The sequence below is a fragment of the Sinohyriopsis cumingii genome, chromosome 14 (assembly GCF_028554795.1).
Source record: "Sinohyriopsis cumingii isolate HCF-2022 chromosome 14, ASM2855479v2, whole genome shotgun sequence".
In the NCBI taxonomy this organism is placed as follows: domain Eukaryota; kingdom Metazoa; phylum Mollusca; class Bivalvia; order Unionida; family Unionidae; genus Sinohyriopsis; species Sinohyriopsis cumingii.
The window spans coordinates 9,220,625-9,242,708 of record NC_142974.1 but is presented as its reverse complement, the minus strand read 5'-3'; the positions used below and the strand labels follow the sequence as shown (position 1 = coordinate 9,242,708).

Sequence of the window (22,084 nt, the reverse complement as noted above, 5' to 3'; positions counted from 1 at the left end):
TTTGTTGTTATAAATCCGTGCTGGGTTGATTGAGCATGACTAAAGAAGTTTCTAAACTTATTTATATCCATATCACTGCTACACCAGGTCTGATGAATATTTCGTAACGTGTGAGTATCAACTCCGTTAAACACAGTAAGAATATTACAGTTATCCCTGATCACTTTAGGAATTTGTGTATACGGCTGGGTTGCATAAATCACATCTGTGTTTTTGTGTCTACCTCTGGAAAATATCCTAGCTGGATTTTATTGTTTATCCAACATTACATCATGTAAACAGCTAAATTATTAATAAATTCATCAATATTATCAATACTTGGTGCTTCATCAATATCAGTAATAAATTCAACAACATCGTCTCCGTTCTCATTTAACGATCTTGCGCTTTCATTAAAATCCTTTATTACATCATAGCGTCGTTGATCATCAACTGAAGGTGCTACCAAATACAACTTATCCCACTTCATCCATTTCATTATTAAATTAAGTAACAACTGCGTCTTGCCACTTCTAGATGGACCTATAATAATCATACGAACAGACTTTGGTAGCGCTGCATGATGCTTAACTGGTTCTCGTTTCCTTGATGCAGAAAAGTCAGTGATTTCCATATAGAAAATATATAAAAAGAATATGGATTTATATTGTGTGAAATGCTGGGGGCGTACCCCAACAGGTGATCTAACAACCATTACAACAAAAAATAACAGGTCTGCGGTTATGGGTAAGTGTGAACGATGTGGTACAAAAACATTTAAATTTATTCCCTCGGGCGATAAGCCAAAGTCAAGTAAAAGAAAAAAGCAACACGGAGGTGTCATTGCAGCAAAATTAGGAAAATTACCTGGAACTCTTTGGGCTAAATAACCCCTGAGGAAAACATCTTCCAGGATATAATTACTGCGGTCCTGGAACTCGACTTGATATCAGACTTGACAACCAAGACCAACCAAGACCAGGCGAGGAACCAATAAACGCTATTGATAAAGCGTGTCATGCTCATGATGTAGCTTATAAAAGTAAGGATCTGCAGCAGCGACATCTCGCAGATGTGAAACTAATTCATGCACTAAATTTCATCACTGATAAATCTTTCAAGGAAAGGTTAGCTAGTTGGTTAATAAAATCTGCAATGAAAGGTAAATTAGCGCTAGTTGCTGTTATTTATAAATGGAATCGATTTATCATTCCCAAGAGGATACTGGAAGGGTACCGCAGCGATTAGTAAACTCGCTGAAGCAGCAAAAGTTAAGCGTGTTACTGCTGAAAAGTGTTTATCCAAACAGGCAATATGGCAAAATTAACTACCACCACCTAAGCAAATTCACTTTGCACATTTTGATGTTAGTGTTCCTAATGAAGTTCATCAAGTTGATATATTATTTCTACCAAATGATACTGTTAAAATCCAAAGACGTCAAATAACATACAAATATGTGCTAACTGTAGTTGACGTTGCAAGTAGATATAAAGAAGCAGAACCATTGTCAACAAAGACAGCAACTGAAGTAGCCGATGCGTTTAAACGAATTTATCAACGAGGACCTCTACAATGGCCAAATCTGTTACAGGTTGATCCTGGCAAAGAATTTCAGGGGGCAGTATAATCGTTGATGAAACAACATAACGTCACCATCAGACGAGGGCATACTGAGATTCATCGTGATCAGGCAATTGTTGAACGATTTAATCGAACACTTGCTGAGCGGTTATTTGGATATCAATACGCGATGGAATTCATTCAAGACAAGAGATCTTGTGAATGGGTTGTAAGATTACCAAGCGTGATAACTGCATTAAATAATGAAATTATTCGAACAACCAACATGAAATCTATTAACGCAATTACCAAAAAGAATATACCCGTACAACGACGTGATTTTTCAACACAGCCAGTGCTGAGCAATGACACTGTGAGATATTTATATGTGCCTGGTGATCTTGAAGGTGGTAAAAAAAGAGCGACTGATCCTATTTGGAGCCTCACTACACACAAGATATCTAGTATAACTAGATCAACTGTTAGACCAGCATTCTACAGACTGGATTCAACTGCTCCTCAGCGTGGATTTACACGTGAGGAATTACAAGTAATTCCCGAAGGCACACAATTACCGCCCAGATCACTTAACTAGCACTCAGACGTCGATCACATTCAAGACAGGTCAACATCGTATTTTCTCGTGTATGACCGTGGTTGTTATCTTTTCTATCAATGATAAATTGTCTTGGATTATTACTCGAGTACTGCCACAACATTACACAATTACAGCTCGCACAGTGATTATTCTGCTGTTGTTTCAGCGCATTAATAAATTCAGCGTGAAGATCAAAGTCGCGATTATTTTATTGTCACTTTGTTTATATCCAGCCAATTGTTTTCTTATTATATCGTTGTCAATATCATCATTAATGGTTTCTGACGAGTCCATGACGATTCTCCGCAATTGAGATATTTTTCTAACTCGAGACACTGCAAGATAAATTAAGTTTGACCATTCGATGCGATCTTCAACGATCCAAACAACTGTGTCAGTCATAGTCCGTCCTTGTGATGAGTGAATTGTCATCGCGTATCCTAGCGTCCACGGGGAATTATAAGCGTGCAGCGCATCTTCAACAACACTGACATCAACTGCGACAATATCATTCAACACAAGATTCTGTTTCCTTGATTCGGTCTGTCCTGGTATATCAACGTCAGTATTCTGTAACCTCGAATCAGATGGTCTATAACACAACGGTACACGTAACGCTGGAAATTTTTTCTTGTGTAACTGAAATAACTGCTGTTGAAGTGTGTCTCTGACTGTCTTTCTACTTGCCACTATCAAATCGTTTGGTTTCCACGTTTTCCAAAAGTCATTCATGGAAGTTTCTGAAATCACCTTGCGCATTATTTCACACTGAATTTTATTCGGTTGTAGTCTGATTAATTTTTTAAATTCCTTTAATTCTGCATCAAGAGATCTGTGATCATCAGTTATCTCCGAATAATAAAATCAACAAAATTCTTCAACCAATCGTGTGGAGATGGTCCAACAAACGGAGGTGGCTGACCGTGATCGCAGCACATAACCACTGCAGTATTTTTTGTTAATAGCCAATCAAGAAATGTTTTTAGTGTTTCTAAAGGCACTGTGCACACTTCATCCCAAATAATAAAGTTTGGAACATATTTCTCTCATATTTGGTCAGGAGTTCACCACCACGGCTGTATTTGAAAAAGCTGTGACAAGTACAAGAATTGACTCCTCGTTGTTTCATCTCCCTGGCGAGTCTGTGTGTTGGTGTTAGCACAATCATATCTGAATTCTGTCGAAAGAATTCGATCACTCGAGTTGTCTTACCAGAACCTCCCGGCCCGTTCAAATAAATGGTTTTGTGTCTGGATACTGGATCATACACAGACGGCGCCAACGACAATTCTGATAAATCTGATTTGCAATAACTGTCTTTAACCGCAACATCGGCGGATTCACAATAACAATGTCACATTTCTTGTTTTATTCTCCACGAACCCCATGATTCATCAGTGCTTGTAAAACGAGCCAATAATTCTGAATATTTTTATCGATATAAAATGAATCCGTAGCAACTCTAACTGCAGTGTCAGGAAATATATTTATCATGGATAGCTACTGTATAGAAACATAAGCAAGCATTGATGATCTTAGATGTGTGTACTGAGTTGATTCTCCATCAATGTAACTTACAATTGTGCCAAACTTTTTCCCGTCGGATAAGCAAACATCTTGTCGATCACAAAATATATCTTTCTCTGCTGCATCAGCGACCACAAATTTTTATTCGGCGGGATCCATAATCAATCTTGCGTGATGCCGTTTATGATCATATGCACCACCCTGAGTAAATTTACCGATTATTCTTCTACCGAGATCCTTTGCTGTTTTCTCACTGTTGCTGAGTTTAATCTTAAGAATATTAGGAGCATCATTAACAATGACATGAATAGGAGTATTTGGACATTCTCGCACATATTCCTCGATGACATCATTTACACCGATACCCTCCGGTGTTGGTAACCAAAACGAAGTCTGCGGCCGATATGATATAATTGCTCCACTGACCGTCAACGATATCAATACGCGGTTGACAAGCATATATCTTAATAACACTATTGGTGCCCAACGTTTCTCCGAGAAGTGTCTACCAAACCAAATATAACAGCACGGATGAAGATTTTCAAACGACACTACACGAGCAAATCCTGTCAGATCAAAATCGGGTCATGGAAAATTAATTGATACTGTTACCATCTCATGGCAAGGATGACCAAATCTTTTAAAATATCCAGCGCACTCACCCATCCAAAGAAAACTTCCCGGATAACACGCGACCATGTCCACGGAAATGACCACCTTGTGGTCATATTCGGTATTCCACAAATCGCCATGTCCATATTCGATACAACTCGCCTGAACATCTCCGAGGAACTCAGCGCGTGTTGGTCTCCATAAATTTCTCTCTCTCGCGGCGTGGACAGCAACCGACGGAACTGTAAAACATTTATTTAATAATTGCTCAGTATTTTCTGAATATTTTTCCCATAGTTTTCTCATTTCTTCATGTAGAGATGCTTTACGATATAAATCGCCGTTGGGTCTTACAAATTGATCATACTCGCCATCTTCAGAACTCTTAAACAACCACACTGACACGGAATCGTTTTTACTTATCTGTTTAATAAAATCAAACATATTTTCCCCAGAGGTCTTTGACGAGTAGAATCTCACGACACGATCTCGTGGAAATATTGTTACCGCGGAAGTCCTAGCATGAGGGTTATCATCATTAATTTCAATTGGTGTTCCCTTTCCTTTATTCGCTGATTCATATAAGACTTCTCCCGTTAACGTTTTTCCTACCATTGGAAATTTTTATTTACTTGATAACTCAGCGACATCATTTATTGACGCTCCTGTATCTTTGACCGATTCAGCCAACTTCGCGATTTTTTCACGTCGCAGATCAGTTAAACCGTTTCCGCGCTTCGCATTTGTAAAATATTCCATTACTCGCTCGGCTACACAATTCAGCTTTGAAAATCTGATCGGGGCAAGATCATTAATGTTAGGTCTATCATTTAGTTGATAAATTCCATAAACAATCGCATTCACAGGATACGATCGAGCGTAATATGGTATGTCAATCCCAGTTAACATTCCTGGTTTGGGATCTTTACTTAACACAGCGGTTTTTCCATTAGCATGGACAGGGTCACGTACGTCACGGATAATCCACATATCGGAATCTGCTTGCACAATAAACTTTATTCTGAAAAGATATTTCTGATTGGGGTTATCGATAATCGTATTCGCTTGTGCATCGTTCATTGTAGCATCAATGACAGAGTCCTTGACAGGGTCATCGCGTACAACTTTGAATGTAGACCACACCTGAGATGCTCCATCATCATGAAATTCTTTTTTGGCATCCCTGTTAATATCAATCAGATCAGTCAGAGCTCGCCTCCGCGAGTCAGGGGTTTATCTGTCATGATCAAATCTAGAAGCTTTCCAGGGCTTGATTCTGGATGATCTCTCAAACTCATCCATATATAATTAAGACAAACATTTAAATACAAATATTATATTTGTAAATGGTTTAAGGTAGGATCTGTGACTTCATGTGGCAAATCCTGCGTAAAAGAATTCTGCGGGCAACATTCACAATGTGTTCGTAATGGAAGCTTAGGACCAATACCATGTCTCCCATGTGGTGTCAGAGTCCGGGGAAAGACACAGTTATGTGCTCGTCGGTGTGGTGGTAAGCGATACAGGAACTCAAAAGATATTATGATAAAAAAAGTAATGACAGTGACAGAGCTATAAAGTGTGAAGAGGATTATTTAAATAAGTCTTCAGACAAATTATAAATTAGACAAATACATTATTGTATAAATGAATCAAGAATTTGTCAGACATCCCACCATTAAGAATTATGAAGCAAATCGTAATGGTGTCGTTAGACATTGTCGGCTGAAGAAACCAGTTGGTACAGTTAATAATACTGGTTATCTAATATTTACCGCTGGGGGCAAGAAAAATTATTACTGTTATCGTTTTATATTCGAATGTTTCTTTGGAGAGATCAAAGATGGTCTGGTGATCGATCACATTGACGGAAACCCTAAGAACAATTCTCTTCAAAATTGACAAGCTGTCACACAACGCGAGAATTCTGTACGAGGAGGTACTGATAAATATAAAATAATTGGAAAGAGGCGGATTAAATCCTTCAACATAGATGCTGGCGAAGAGAGAATTTTTCAGTCAATGAATTCAGTAGGCAAATATTTTGACATTTGCATACCCTAAGTACAAAAGGTCGCAGAAAATATATATAAATCCGCTTTCTCAAAGAAATATAACCAAAAAAATATTTTCAAATATCATTAAGAGAGAGCTAAGATGTAGTATTCACTAGCTACTTATTTATTATTTCTTTTGGTCAGAAAATTCTATTTACATACTACTTCTTTTTCGACCTGAAACAAGGGAGATAATTCTGTAACGTAGCTTTATCCGTAGTTGTAGTCGTAATTAACTATCAACGTCGTAATTAATTAATTAACTATCTACGGCGCAATTAATTAATTAACTATTTACATCGTAATTAATATCAGTAATGTAACACAAAGATATTTATGGTTTCTGACTCACAAATAGAAAAACAACTACGGTTACATTGTACAATACAGTAAGTTATTTTTAGATCCGCTACGAGATACATGTATTTCAGACCCAATTTTATGAAGGCAGAACACGCAATTATATATTTTATTCAGAAAAACCGCTGTGCAGAAACCGATGTGTGGGTCACTACATAATAATTTTTAAATCTTATATCTTGAGTGCAGAAATATACGGCGTGTTCAGAAACCGATGTGTGGGTCACTACATAATAATTTTTAAATCTTATATCAGTAGATTAGAGCCATGGCGCAGGCATTGCAAAGCTGACTCTCGTTCTGGGGGTCGGCGGTTCGAATCTCGTAACGGGCATATTGTCGACGGTACCGATTTATAGGATTTTCTATATAATTGAAGGTGCCAGCAGCAGCAGCCCCATGTACTCCCCTCTCAAACACCGTGATGAGTACGTTTTACTCACCCTGGGTTTGATCATGAAAAGTGCACAGACAACCTTCTGAATATTCTAGCATTTCGTTTCGCTGCTGGCGACCCCGAAATAAACAGTAGCGTGGATGCATAAGCTCTAAGTCACATGGGTACCCCACAGAAAAACATTCAGAAAGAATGTGACCAAAAAGAAACGATCATAGGATTCTGAGAAGACCATAAGAAAGGTCTTAACAAGACAAAAGTCTCAAACAAGTCATGGAAGACACACAGGCCAGTGCAGGGATCCATGACTGATAACCGCTCATTATAGCTACTGTTTATTTCTGGTCTAAATATTTTTCTTTTAAATATATAATATTCGGTATAATGAATTACGAAAATATCAATGATGTAATTTCTGCTACTAAAAAATTAGAACATGACGGAATAAATATATCCGATGAACTAAATCCTGAAAAAAATCATTTCCGATTTTGAAACACTGCAAGAGGCTAAACAAGAAGGGCTGTATATTCTGCCATCACAATATAGATTTATAAAGAAAATTCAGACGGCTATGTGGCAATTACTAGAAACAGTAGAAGGAACGCGAATAAAGGAATTTGTTTCGTTGTCTCGTGCAATTGAAAAAATTAGGCCGGAATTGTCTCTTGAATATGAATCAAAAAAGATAATTAATTCTCGTGTGAGACAATTAAGAAAAAATATGTCAGATCGTGAAGCGATCGAAAACGAAAGTTAATTTCCATCAAGTACGTGGAAATCAAGTAAGTACGTGGAAACGAAATCGAAAGTAAAAAATAAATTTATGATTACACTACGGATTTCAATATTTTTTTTATGTTTATCACTGACAATATTATATTTTTTTTTTGTTTTTCACTGAAAATTGTTGGATTTGCACGATTTTGAGTAGTAAATACCCTATCAGAATTACCAAATCAGTCGATGTGCACGACTTTGACGAGCAAATACCCTATCAAAATTAGCAAATCAGTCGATGTGCATAAAATACATATAAATAAAATATTTTTACTGTTGCCCCTGCACAAAAATAAAATTATTATACTTGCTTGTGAATTACAGTCGATTTACACGATTTTTACTAGTAAATACCCTATCAAAATTAACAAATCGGCCGATTTCCATGATATTTACTAGCTAAATACTTTCCGAATTAGCAAATCCGACGATTTGCACGATTTTTACTAGCTAAATACTTTCCGAATTGAGAAATGCGACAGATTTTCAGTTTAAAATAAACTAATAATTCTGAGCGACATTTAAAAAATATATCCACCTTGACTGTCAGGAGAATTATTTTTTTGGTACTGTTTAATTGAATCTGTTTCGCGATGAGATCCTTAAGATCGAAAATCTCTAGGATTTTACGAGTAAATTAATATCAACTATCTCATGCCTCAAATCCAACAAGTGGCCGGACTGGTCAGTTAGTTTGAAATTTATTCTTGATAACAGTGGATTATGGCATCGTAGATAGACCGGATTTATCGGCTCTTGCACAGTCAGAAATCCAGGTGCTTCTTTTGGTGTGAATGAATAAAGAAGAAATCCTTGCTGGGCTTGATTTGATACTGTCGTGTCCGTGCTGTAGCTGTTATCGATTACATCACACACAAGATTGAACGCGACCACAGGGATTATATTTACGATTTCCGGGGATAGATGTCGTCCTTGCCCTTCTGGGCCATTGTTGTGCCGGAGAATAGTTGCAGGTGGTAGCGTTTTTTTTTTCTCCATTGTTCAAGTATTTTAGGAAAGGTTTTGTTGATTAAATCTTTGAGATGTTTTTTTCATTTGTTTGGTTGAAAATGCTGGTATTACAAATGTCGATAATTCTTGCTCTGTTATTTTATAATGATCAAGAAATAATTGTTTAAGTGTTATTGATTTTTTTAGGAGAGTCAAGCACATCCTCAATAAACGTATTCATCGATGTAATATAAACTTTATTAATAAAATCAAAATCCGATATAATTTGATTTAAGTGTTGTATTGTTTCAATAATTTGTCGTTTTAAATCTTCAGAGTAGAAAGCTAAAAATAAATTTTGTATATTATTAAATGTGCGTGTATATTCAGGTTTAATATTATTAGAAAATGATTCGATTAATTCTATGTTAACAACAAATTCAAAATCGTTGTCTCCTATTGCACGGCGACGATATATTTTTGGTCTGTCCATGAAAGGGATTTTTTCACCGCCAATATCAATACCATTTTTACCTCTACATCATCTATTATACTACTCCAGGGGTCTTTTTTCCGATGTTCTGGATACTGTGTAAAAATTCTTTTATTTGTCAGACATTCATCTAACTTCGGTTCAGGTGGTATCGGTGGCGGCGGTGTTGGAATTTCAGGCCATCCTAACACTGTTCTGATCGAACTCTGATATATATCCACAGAGTAGTCAGGAGAGTTTATCACGATTGCAGAAGACAGAGTTGGTTCATGAACGGTTATTGCTATTTGGGATTCTTTCCCGGTGATATTTTTTATTCGACGTTGTAATTTCTCATTGATTTCTTCGTATCTATATTGTTGGACATTTAACTCTGTCGTCCTAAACTCTGTTAAGGGGGTCATTATTATTTTACGCAGTAAACAATTGAGGTGTTTCTGTTACAAATTCCAATTATCACCAGTAATATATTGCGTTTAATGTCTTATCGGCTGCTTCCAGTATAAATTCTTCTTCGGTTTCGCTATTTAATATGATAGTCACAACCCCGGAAAACTTGTCGGTGGAATGCCTCCAAAGATATGTGGCAAATATCTCAAATTTTGCAGCACTGAACACAGACAGTCTATACACTCCAGTAACTGTTGCGGTATATTTGATAGTTTTATTTTGCTGTGACCACGTTGCAAATCCCGATGATACCGTGTATACTATGTTGGTAATATGCCCGGGAGTTACTCAAGTTGGAATTTTAATCAGATTAATTTTGTTAACGATCTCAGGAATCCCACTTACGATATCTTGCTGTGTTTGTTTGATCGTGTTAACGGTGAGCGGAGTACCAAAGAATTCCTCTGCGGTTTCATTAATTTTTCTAAAGTTTCTGCGAAGATTTGCAAACGCGTTTACGTGAACGTCATACTCGTTCCGCAGCGTGGATATTTTATAGTCAGCGACGCCGTTGTTAACGTCTACGTATTTCTTTCGTTGCGGCATCTTCGTCGGATATTGGATCTTTTAAAACCACTATTTTATTTCCGTTCATGTTGAGTTCACCTGTCATTGTGTCACCGCTACTTTTTAAGCGATTAGCAACTCTCTGTATGATTTCATTTCTGATGGTTGTAAACGATATACTTGAATCCCTGATTTTTCCGCTGTCAGTAAACACGGGGATGTTATCCGGGGTAGCTCCAAGAGCCCTGCGAACTATGTCATTCCATTTGATATTGCTGGTTTTTAGCTTGCCATGTCGGTCCTGAAAAATAACAGCTTCATCTGGGTCTATCCCGGATAACGTTGAAAGATTGTCGATTTCATCTTTGGTCGCATATTTTGGTAAATCTACATCGTCGCATATTTTACTCTTTGTTTCGATGAGAGATCTTCCATAAATATCTACCATTATTCTTTAGGGATTGTTTAAAATGTTAAATCGGTCCGCGGTATACTCGTGCACGACTTTGTGAGGTGGTTTAGTCGATGCTGATATCGCAGCAAGGGCGTTAATTACTTCACGGCCACATATTGGTGGATCAGTTAGTGTTTGTGTTGGTAGCCTTGAATACCAGACTGGAATGGGAATACTTTGCACGTATTTTAGAAATTCAACTGGCGGTGCTAACCCATACGAATCAAAATAAACAATTCCACTTGGATGTATCGCGTAAGCAACCCAGTCAGTTCCAGGACGTTCGCTGTTATCGAGATTAATAATTCCAGTTTCTGGATTATTTGGTTGTTGCGGTAATTGATCGCGCATGAAGACGCTTCTGAAATTTTCTATTTTTAATTGTTTAGCGGCATCGAGCAAATCAAAATTGGACATCGGTGTGACGCCGCTGTTTTTTAAAACCGTTTGGGTACCATGAAGGCGGAGTTCCTGGAAGTCTTAGACCCGCCCCCTATTGTTCCACTGGTAATTTTAGACGACCCGGCTGAGGCATGTTTGAGTTTTTTGGGCGCCTTGTTGGTTTTTGTGTCCGTGATGATCTTTTTTTAAGTTCTCTTGTATAAAATTCCCTTTCCAGTTGCTTTCTTTAATGCCATTTCAGGAGAGGTTCCAACAGCACCTAACGCGGCTGCTTTTGCGACAGCTGGGGCAGCAGCAGGTATTATCGCTGGTAACGCTGCGAGAAGAGGAAATATACGGTTTTAATCATGTTGCTGATAGCTCTTGGAGCGAAATCAATCTGAACTCCGGTGCTTGCCCGCTTCGCTTTATTGAAATGTTTTTGTTGGGTTTTAGTCAACGATAACTTGTTTGGACCAACACTAGCAATTTGATCCCGCGCTAGTGTTATCGTCGCCCCGATTGCACTTGCGTTTTGCAGTTTCTTCGCCTGACCGGGAGTCAGGGTGACATTAACGTGATTGTGTGACATTTTTATAATAAACGCAATTGATCTAATTGTCTACATGTTTTCCACTTTCGCATCAACGACTCTCATTCGTCCACCAATACCTTCAAGTATCATTGAATTGTCACTGAGTATAACAGCAATTGCTCTGTAATTATCAGCTGAACGCACGATAGCTCGAAAGTGTATATCAACGACAGATTGCTTGACTAAATCAAGATGTTCCAGCGAAAAGTAAAAAATCGGGTACAGCGTTGTAAAATCCAGTTGTGATATTTGTAAACCAGTGTGTATGTTTTGATCACGTCCATGAATGTCATCAAGCGATGATATACACGTGCTACTTGATTTTCATCAAAATCCAATTTTATATCCTCGGATTGTTCTTGATGCCCGTTTATTCTTAAAGATACTTCTTCGACGCCAAGTTTGTCAAATACCATTGGATTTCTTTCTTGATTGTTTAATCGTTCAGCCAGTTGAAGAGCAACAGAGATATGTCTCGGTACAGAAACACCTTGCTGTGATGATATATGCCTAGTGAATAAACCGTTGACAGGATTTTGATTACTGTCGGTAGTTGTTGTTAACAACGACAATATTGATTTACCGACTTGATCCATAAAAGAAAGTAGACGCTGCTCTTCAGTGATTGATGGTGACATTACAAGCATCCATAACGCGAGTTTAAATAATATTACTTTACCATCAGCAGAGCCATCTTCTCGACAGACAGCATCATTATCCTCTTTTCGATGAAGAACAACTGTGTGTTTGGCTCCAAAAATAACTTTTCTGACATTTCTGGAAAATCCAAAGATGTGGGATAGTAGAATTGCACATGAAAATCTTCTACAAACACCTTTTAACATTAATTAACGTGTTCTAAATCCTAAGTTGTAATCTGGATTGCTATGAACCACCGGCCATACATCAGCGTCAGCGTTGTTGGCAAAGTTTCTTGGTCGCCTTACAATATCAAGCCTCCCATCGGGATGTTCAGAATTATCCTTAGCGAGCATCATAGTCGGACCAGGTGATCTGGTATAATCATCTGAATATCTTGCTAGGCCTATATTCGTTGTAGCAACGTCAAAATTATCATGGATTGTCTCAATTTCTTTTCCATCAATCATATATGTGGCACTTTTGAATAACGCCATGATGCCATTATTAACAAATCCAACTCTGACATTAGTTCCGTATTCTGTAACAGCGAGACGTTTGTTACAAGTTCACCTGTGACTTCAAAACATGCTTCAGCAGGCAAGAAGTACCTACTTGTATCCTGATCATGCACGGATTTATCCTTGAGTACTGGTGCATCCATGTCAAACGCTGGGTCAGATACACGGTTAAACATTTTGTTATAATTTGTTATCTTCTAAAACAAAGACCACTTCCTGATATCAGACTTGTATTTATTTGTTCAGTCCCTTGATTTATCAGAGCTGCTAGTTTTTGATTTGCGGCTTGATTTATTACTTTGCTGATATTCGCGGGCATTACTTCGGTGCTTGGTAATTTGACTGGTGGCGGTGGTCTGCGTATTAATCGTGCTAGTCTGTCCTTGATTGCCAAAAACGCTTTACTGGCAACGTTACCAATAGCACCAGGAGCTTTATCACGAACAACGTCAATAGCTTTCATTGATAATTGTTTTCCGATCTGTACTGCTTTGGGAGCTATCCTTCTGAATAAACCCTGAACAACATCACCGAGTCCATCTCCGTAAATTGCTTTATAGGTTCGTAATCGCGAGTTTATCACCCTGACTGGTACAGCCCCACGATGAGCGTTGTGTACTATCATTTTATTTAATTATTCATTTATCTAATAACTAGTCACTATGATAGCCATCAACGAGCTCATTAATAAGTTCTCGGTAGATACTAGTATTCATGATACCGCCTTGAGATAATCGTCGACAGATATCAGCTGCTTCAATAATTATTTCTGGTGAGTTATTTCCAGCTCGTTTTTCTCCTATGAGAACTTCTAACCGTTGCACGTCATCGAGGATATTGTTAGGACAAGCAATAAAACCACTTCCCAAACCACTGCCAGTAGCACCAGATTATTTTCCTTGAGACAGATGTTGCCTTACTCTGGCTATATCTCGTATAAATGCTAGGTAATTGGGATCAGTTAGGTTAATATGCGATTCATTAGCGGCAAAATATATTACAGCAGGCTAATCCTCACGTGTTACTCTTTCAACGTATTCAGGTTTCAGATATTGGTATCTAGCATCATAACGATGCGCAGCAATATTGACTAATCTAACTCATGATAATTGTGAGGTAATATTATCAAAAGCTTTTTTGGTAAACATCACTGCAGGTTGTGATGGTAGTTCGGGCCTGTGTTGAGGTTTGGGTTGAGGTTGTTGTCGTTCTATTTGTTGCAGTGGCGGAGGAAGTTGATAGGAAGGCTCTTGCTCAGGCGGCGAATAGGGAGGTGGTGGCTGTTGAGGCTGTGATGTGTATTCTTTATAAAGTCTTTGTATTTTATTGGAGTCTATAAAGTTCGGCGAACAGCGTCGACTCATGTCCGATACTGAGAAAAAGTCGCGATTGTTGCGATCTCCCATGAAGGTGTATTTTGCGAAAATACGGGTGAACCATTTAGAGGTTGTTCGCCCTCTCTGCTGCTGATGCGATATACAGTTTTAATAGACTCTTGAAGGTGTATTTAAGCAGAAAGCCAAGCACTCAGATTTGTTCCTGCTTTAGAGTCATTCTTATTTAGTGTGCTCATGTTGTAACATCAAGTCTGCCGATATTTTATGTTATAACATCAAGTCTGCGGATATGTTTTATGTTGTAACATCAAGCCTGCATATATGTTTCATGTTGTGACATCAAGTCTGCGGATATGTTTTATGTTGTAACATCAAGTCTGCGGATATGTTTTATGTTGTAACATCAAGTCTGCATATATGTTTCATGCTGTGACATCAAGTCTGCGAATATGTTTTATGTTGTAATATCAAGTCTGCGGATATGTTTTATGTTGTAACATCAAGTCTGCATATATGTTTCATGTTGTGACGTCAAGTCTGCGGATATTCGTGTTGAACTCGGATATCATACGAGAGCAACTAGTACCTTGCCGGTATGAAATATTTTAGGGAAATTTTCATTCGTTTGGACTTTAGAAAACTTTATCAGGATTAATTTAGATTTGTTTTATGATGCTGTAAGTCCCTCTCACTGTCTCATTTATAACTTTCATAATTAAAATATTTGTTAATTTGTACAAAACGTGCTGCTTTTGCGTCTTTCTGTTCCTTAGTTTATTGCACAGAGTCGTAACAATGAATTTGCCAAAGATGATCATCATCTTTGAAAGAATCACCTCACGTACTGTGACAACGTTTGTGAGGTTTGCGAGATGTACTGTTTACAACTATCATAAAAGAAAACCGAACCGATTAAAGCTATAACAAGGAAAAGAAAACCATATTCAGCTGGATTAATTACTGTTTGTTATAGTTCTATTTTATGAAGAATGTTAATGTCTTTTCAATTCGTGTTTTGGTCGAGATTAATGTTACATTTTATGTTACAAATATGATTTGAACATACGCAATGAGTGTTATCAAATTGCCTGGCTTTTAAATGCTTTATAAAAATACATCCCTACATCAAGAACTCGTGGTCCGCGTTTTGCGATCTCCAGTAATGCACGTCATGCATGGTCTGCATTTGAGAACTTTGACCCGATGTTATTTTCGTGAAAGTCTACAAGTTTAAAAATTTCGAATTTTGATCTTTGTTAATCCGTCAGCAGGTCCCAACCTGTTATGCTACCAACACCATTTAGCACGATAGACAGTGGCTAATCTGAGACTCCACAACGGAGGATTCGTTGATTTTCTCGTACGTGACATAAACATCCGCTCGGATCACCCGGCTATGATATTACATATATACCTTATATAAATATACTTACTGAGATCATATAACATTTAATATACCAACGTACACAACAAAATAAGAATGTGATGAACAGGACATAACAGTGAGTCATTTCTATTTCAATAACAGAATCAATGATATTCTGATTGTGATATTACTTTGATTGAAGTCTATACAAATTTAGCAAACTTATTACGTAAGGTAAAACAGAAATAAAGAATTCTTTTATTTCAGCTGATGCTAAGTTTTTTATTTATTCAAATAAATAATTATCACCTCCTAGGATATATAAATGTGACAATATATGGAGAAGTACATATTAATTGTTCCTAAGAGAACAAGGGTGTTAATTCAGTCCCACAAGTAGTTTCTTAAAAAAGTGTGACGTGTATGATGTTTAACGTATGCAATTGATTTTAAATAAATAAAGGGAAACTTTTAACTCTGATGACAATTAAGAAAAAACAACAAGAAATACATAAATCCAACAGACGTTATAAAAAGGAAGCTAAATATATTTTTGTCAAGAATACTAGTTACGAAGAAATACATTTTCAAATCAACTATTTGCAAAAACAGCTTAGAAACGTTCTGTATGACAATTATGTCAACACAAAAGAAAGGTGTCCGAGTTCCACAATAATGTATTCAATATATCTTTGAAGAGTGTGTGGGGTGAGAAATGTTTCCGGATCATAGAAGGTAGGTCCAGACCTCATTGAAACGTCTGACAGCAGCATGTTACGGGCGATACATTCAGAACACGCTTTAGTTCACTACTTCCCGTTCAACAATATGTACTTTGCGTCTAGTAACGCTTGTGCTGGATGTGTATTTGTACCTATATATTTATAATTTTGTTGCTCATTAAAGAGCCCAATTGTACTGTCATATTCTGAGCGTAGGTAAACGCTACTCTTGTTTTCTTTTTCTGTATTACCATCCTCTCAAACGAGGCTGGAACTAATTTTTCCTCAAGGTTTTCTGGTTACACTTGAACAAGCATAAATTTCTATACAATTGCCTCACGTGAGTTTAAATACTTCACTATAAAAGAGAGAAAAAAAATCGATTTGCCTAAATTTGATAAGATATTTCTTTTATTTACTTAATCCTTCTTTACATAAAATAATTGTGTTTCTATAAAGAAATATCTCATGTCTCGAGAAAATAGAAACAAACAAAATATATCATAAATATATGAAAAAGATACTGTACGATAACCATCACAATAACTATTTATGTTCACTTAATGTGTCTTTGTAATTGATTTCAATCCAACGTGTTATTAGCCCCTTGGTTAAATGCATGATTTCGGAGACCTCTATCTTCACTATGCGATCATGATAAGCAAATGACAGGAAGTCTGTAATTCTAAATTCAGAATTTCTTACCATCGATAATATATTACATCATTTGTCACAAAATGTCTCACCTACCAAACAAATCCACGGGGAACAACTAAATCGTCACGTCCCTTTTAGTGCGTTTGCTGATATCGTAATTTTGTTTGCTATTCGCCATAAGCATATTGTCATCCAAGTAAATAAATCAGACTTGTTGGACACAACGCATTTAAATAGTATTTTTGTTTTCTTTCAAACAGTTTTTTTATTACATTTAATGCCTTTTGTATTTTAAAAGAGATCGGCTACCGCTTATTTTCAAATGACAATTCTAATACACAAGTTAATTTACTTGTATGCTAAACAGGCATGGCTTGGCAATAAAACACAAGTACAAAATAAAACCAGCTTTCTTTAGTACTGTATACATCTAAACAAAGGTAAAGAAAACAAGGTTTCTAAGGTATATAACACATAAATTTAAACAAAGTTAATGAAAATAGGGTAAGGTAAGGTATATATCACATAAATTTAAAATAATTGGTTTCACGTGTTTGTTCTATTGTTACTGAAGGCTGTTTGAAATGTTCTTTAGTTCAAAAGATTGTGATTGTTTAATAATCTATTTGAATCAACAAAGAGGGTAAATTACTTAGTGTATGAAGTAACACAAATGACAGATATGACCTGACAGAACATATTTCAGCATATAAATATATGCACATTGAATATTTCCAAACGTTATCAATGCCCCTCAAATAACTCATCCATTTTGCAAGAGTTCGTGGTTTTTGATACTCTGGTATTGCTCTGGAATCTCCATCAATGCAGCTAATGCAAATGCAGCATATGCGTTCTTCGCTCCAGTGACAGTTTCGTGAAAATCGACGAACTGAAAGTTGTCGAATACGCGAGCTGGTAACTTGTCGTCAAATTCTTTCATGGCGTCCCACGGGCCATCCCCAACCCCTATCACAACAATAGATAACGGCCACTTTGAGGCTTCGACGATGGCATCTGCGTTGATCTTCTCGTTGGTGACCTGTCCATCAGCAACAATCACCAATATGTGATACTACAAAGGTATAGTAATAATAATAATAATAATAATAATAATATACTTGTTTCGATTTATAAACTCTTTGCTAATGATTGAATGATTTAATGATTATCAAATCAGCTTGGACCCCTCCGGTAGCTTACGTGGTTAGAGCGTCCGCCTTGAACACCGGCCGAGTCATACCAAAGATTTAAAAAATGGTATTAGGACCTGTCTCGCTTGACACTCAGCCGTAAGAGGGTAGTGTTAGGACTGGTCGGCCTTGTGTCAGAATAATGTGACTGGGTGAGACATCATGCTACATTTATACGGCATAATGACCCAGTGGTAGACATCACAAAAACTGCCACATTGCAGACATCGTAGCGATATGACTGAAAAAGTGTTAAAGCTACGTTAAAATTCCAAATCACACACACACACACACACACACACACACACACACACACACACTCAGCTGACAATAGCCCAGCACTTAAGACAAGATCATAGTCAACTAAACAAACCAGTTGCCAGACAATATAAGGGAAACAAAGAGTAACATTAACATTTCAGATTCCCAAAACTTAACTCATACGATATTTAATGCACTCTTCTTTAGAATGCAGACTATACAAATTTATGAAACTTATCTAAGTTAAGAAAGAGAGAAGTAACATCCACAACATTTCGGTTGATGCACCTTTAACTGACATAGTTAAAGACATATTTTTTTTTTGCTGTAGTATAAGCATAGACAAACAAATGCAAAGTCTGGAGAATCAGAACGTATTACTGTTGAAAGGACAAGTATTGTGTGGTGACTGAGGTTTGCTTTAAAAACGGTGAAAAGGTTGTTTTCGTATATCCCACACCTTGCCGTTAAAATAAAGCTTTATACTCATCCTCTTTACAATTTCGAAGAAGAAAATACTATCTACTATATAATCAGAATACAGATGGCTTATGGCTATGCCATATGATAATATTGCTCTATATGGACATAAAGCAATTCAGTTTGTTACGTTTGCTTAGGCACTGTTGTAACTTCACATTGGAATAACTAAATATATTTTGAAAGAACGAAATGAAATACAAACGTCTTTTAGGAGAATATAATTAATGGGAAATTGTGTCTATTAATATAGTGTCAAGTACCGGCCTCTATGATAGTACCACTATAGTTTTATTAGGATAAACTGCGCTTTTAATACTTTACTGGCTATATTATCTCGTTGAACCCGGAGTTAACAGCTGTTTTGAAAGACAAACTAAGGCTGCATTACCGGGCGAGTATCGAACCAGCGACCCTTTGTTTACGAGTCCGAAGTTTCACATACCTCTCTAACACAATTTCACTCTTCAAAAGTAATACAACCTAATACATTATCATCAGATAAATTTCGAGCTTCCATTTTAAATTACACCGAGAATGTACTTACTCTTATATCTTTTGTTGAATATATGTATGGATATGAACGGAGCACTGAAATATTTACAACATATCAGTATATTTATATGTTGTCTTTATATTGCTGTTTTGCTCTTGTAAAAAGAAAAAACTTAATATTATTCCATAGTTTAAATTATTCATCTTGTAAATTACATAATATGAAGCATACGCTCTATAATGTAATAATGTAATAGATTCAGCCGGAAGATCTGCCTTTATTTCGTAATCGTCATTGTATTTTATTTGTATCCTTTACCTGGCACAAAGAGATCTAATTGCTAAGTGACAAGTTGACATTCATCCTGATTATATCGAAGTCTGATTACATAACTGTCGTAATGATGAACATCGTCTCATAACGTGCACGTCATACGTATTCATAATATTCAGAAAAAGACTGGTAATTATTTTTTAAAATTCCTTTATATAGGCTACATGTTTTCGTTAACACCTGACAATTATACTTACATCTGAAAGCCGTTCTCATCTTTTAAGCAGTGTTATAATACACTTACCTTCGTTTAAAATATTGCTCCAAAATACACATTGAAGTAGTGCCAATTACATTTGAAATAGAATCAAGATCAAAAATATACAGTCAATTGTAGTGTCATATTGTTTGAGCAGACACGTGGTTTTGATGTACCTTTCTTGTTTTTCTGACGATTTTGACTGCTTTTTCTATAAGTGGCGCGAAATTTGTTGGTCCACTAAGCTGCACTTTGGGCGTTCTTTCGTTGTAGACGTTCAAAACCTCATTAAAACCTTTGCACTTACCCTACAATGTAGAGAAAGAGTGAAAAGAGCGTATTAAACAAACATGATATCAGTGTAAGAAAGCAGACAAAATACATTAATAGCATAATGTTTTTAAAATGTTTTATCTTTACGTCACTTGTCCTTTTTTTTTCTTTACGGTTTGACATTCACATGCGCTCCTTACTCAATATTCTTATTGTTCCTTCTTTAACGTCTTACGAAATATTCGTTATTATCCTGTCATTTTACTTAAACTTCATGCACTTTAGGTATGTAAGTTGTGTAGTGGAAACAATCAATTAAGAATCCATTGTAATAGTCAAAGCACACTAATAATAAATTTACTTTCTACAGTCTCTGTGCTTTGTTGGCACTCGGCATCTATTTACGCTGGTCACAATAAATTGTCTATTACCAAATTATCCTGTTCAGCATGTGACCATGTACATATTGGTTACCTCGGACTTCAGAGGAAATACAGACTTATCCTTGGTATCTTCGTCACCAAAGCCATATACTGGTATTATGCCGTCGTCATCTAGATCCTGGAGTGTTTCTCCAACAATAACTATGACCTAGAAGAATGAATAAAAAGTAACTCGTGGACATGTTTACAATGAATCGTCAATATGAAATAGTCATAGTTAAACCTTGAAATAGTATTGCGAGCTAAATTATTTTTTCCAGCATGTCAGTATGTGCAGAGCTTGTCTGCTTCGAACCTTATTAAAATGTTTGTATATATTCATACGTTTTAAGAAAATTTGGATCAAAGATAACAATCCCCATGCAAATAAAACTTTTTCTACTTCTAAGTGGAAGAGAAAAGATTTATGCAGAAAATAATATAAGACTTGTTTACGTACCCTATGTAACAGCAAGAGGTGATTTAACTGAAGATCTGGCCGAAGAAAACATTATTGGCGCACTGGTAGATTCTGATATGCAACTTCGCATTCAACAGGCGCTACCAAATGTTTTAAATGATCCCATACAAAAAGCCGTGGACTTAAAAAGCCTTTGATGGAGCAGAGAAACAGCGCAAGGGTGATTGTAGCTATTGCCATCAATTAGGAGCCGAAGAAAAAGAACGGAAGGAACTATCAGAATCAGTGGCAGTGGAACATTTCATATTTCCACTGAAACAGATGACGAAACAAGCTCCATGACGAAACAAGTATGCTGAAAAAGTCGAATGAGCGCGATATGTTTCAAGCACTAACGCAAGAGCATATTATTATAAGAATTCTAGCTCTAAATCCTTGACTTGCGCCCAATTTTTCAAATATGGCCGGAGGGGACACATTAAGAAAAATTGTTAAGGATTAAACAACCCGAGAAAGATAGTTGCGAACATACGAAGGGCCAAGCAAGAGCCGTTGCCGCGCGGAGATTGTCCAGGCTCCTACACTGTGAAAATGACCACAACCAGCCTCACTCGGTCGGAGTCCAATCTGTAGCTAGCGAGGCGAGAATGTTTGTAACAGTTAGCATCCAAGGTCTCGATAAAAAGCGTTTGAGCGTCATTCAGACTGGTCTCTTGGAACATATAAAGGTAAATCCCTATCCAATCCGACCGCCACTCGCTAAAGCTAAATATGATGTTTTCGCTGCCAGTGGCACCATAATGACGCTTTTAGGAAAAAGAAGTTTGACTTTTATTGTGGGCGGTAAGGTTTGCCACAGTAAAGCACTATCGCCGAGATCATACGTTTCGACTTTATGAGGTCAAACTCTGCGTCAATAGATGATGCCAACGGCATATTTAAGATTGGCGACAAGTCGTTGCCCGTCTCGTGTGAAGGATCGACGGTGTGTAACTGGATATCTTTGTCAGAACCAGTGAACTTGCCGCCTAGAAATGAGATTTCACACCCGTAATTTCCT

General features: G+C 36.9%; 1 protein-coding gene across 1 annotated transcript in view; it reads right to left on the bottom strand.

Annotated features, from left to right (window-relative positions):
• Positions 1-15,815: 15,815 nt before the first annotated feature.
• The window catches only part of LOC149783190 (uncharacterized), a 29,798-nt gene continuing 23,529 nt past the window's right edge, over positions 15,816-22,084 (bottom strand). Inside the window, exons 4-6 of the mRNA XM_089931417.1 lie at positions 20,656-20,772; positions 20,085-20,216; positions 15,816-18,021 (exon numbers count right to left, since the gene is read on the bottom strand). Coding sequence (XP_089787543.1) covers positions 17,710-18,021; positions 20,085-20,216; positions 20,656-20,772 — 561 coding nt within the window. The 3' untranslated portion in view covers positions 15,816-17,709. The remainder of the gene's footprint in view (positions 18,022-20,084; positions 20,217-20,655; positions 20,773-22,084) is intronic.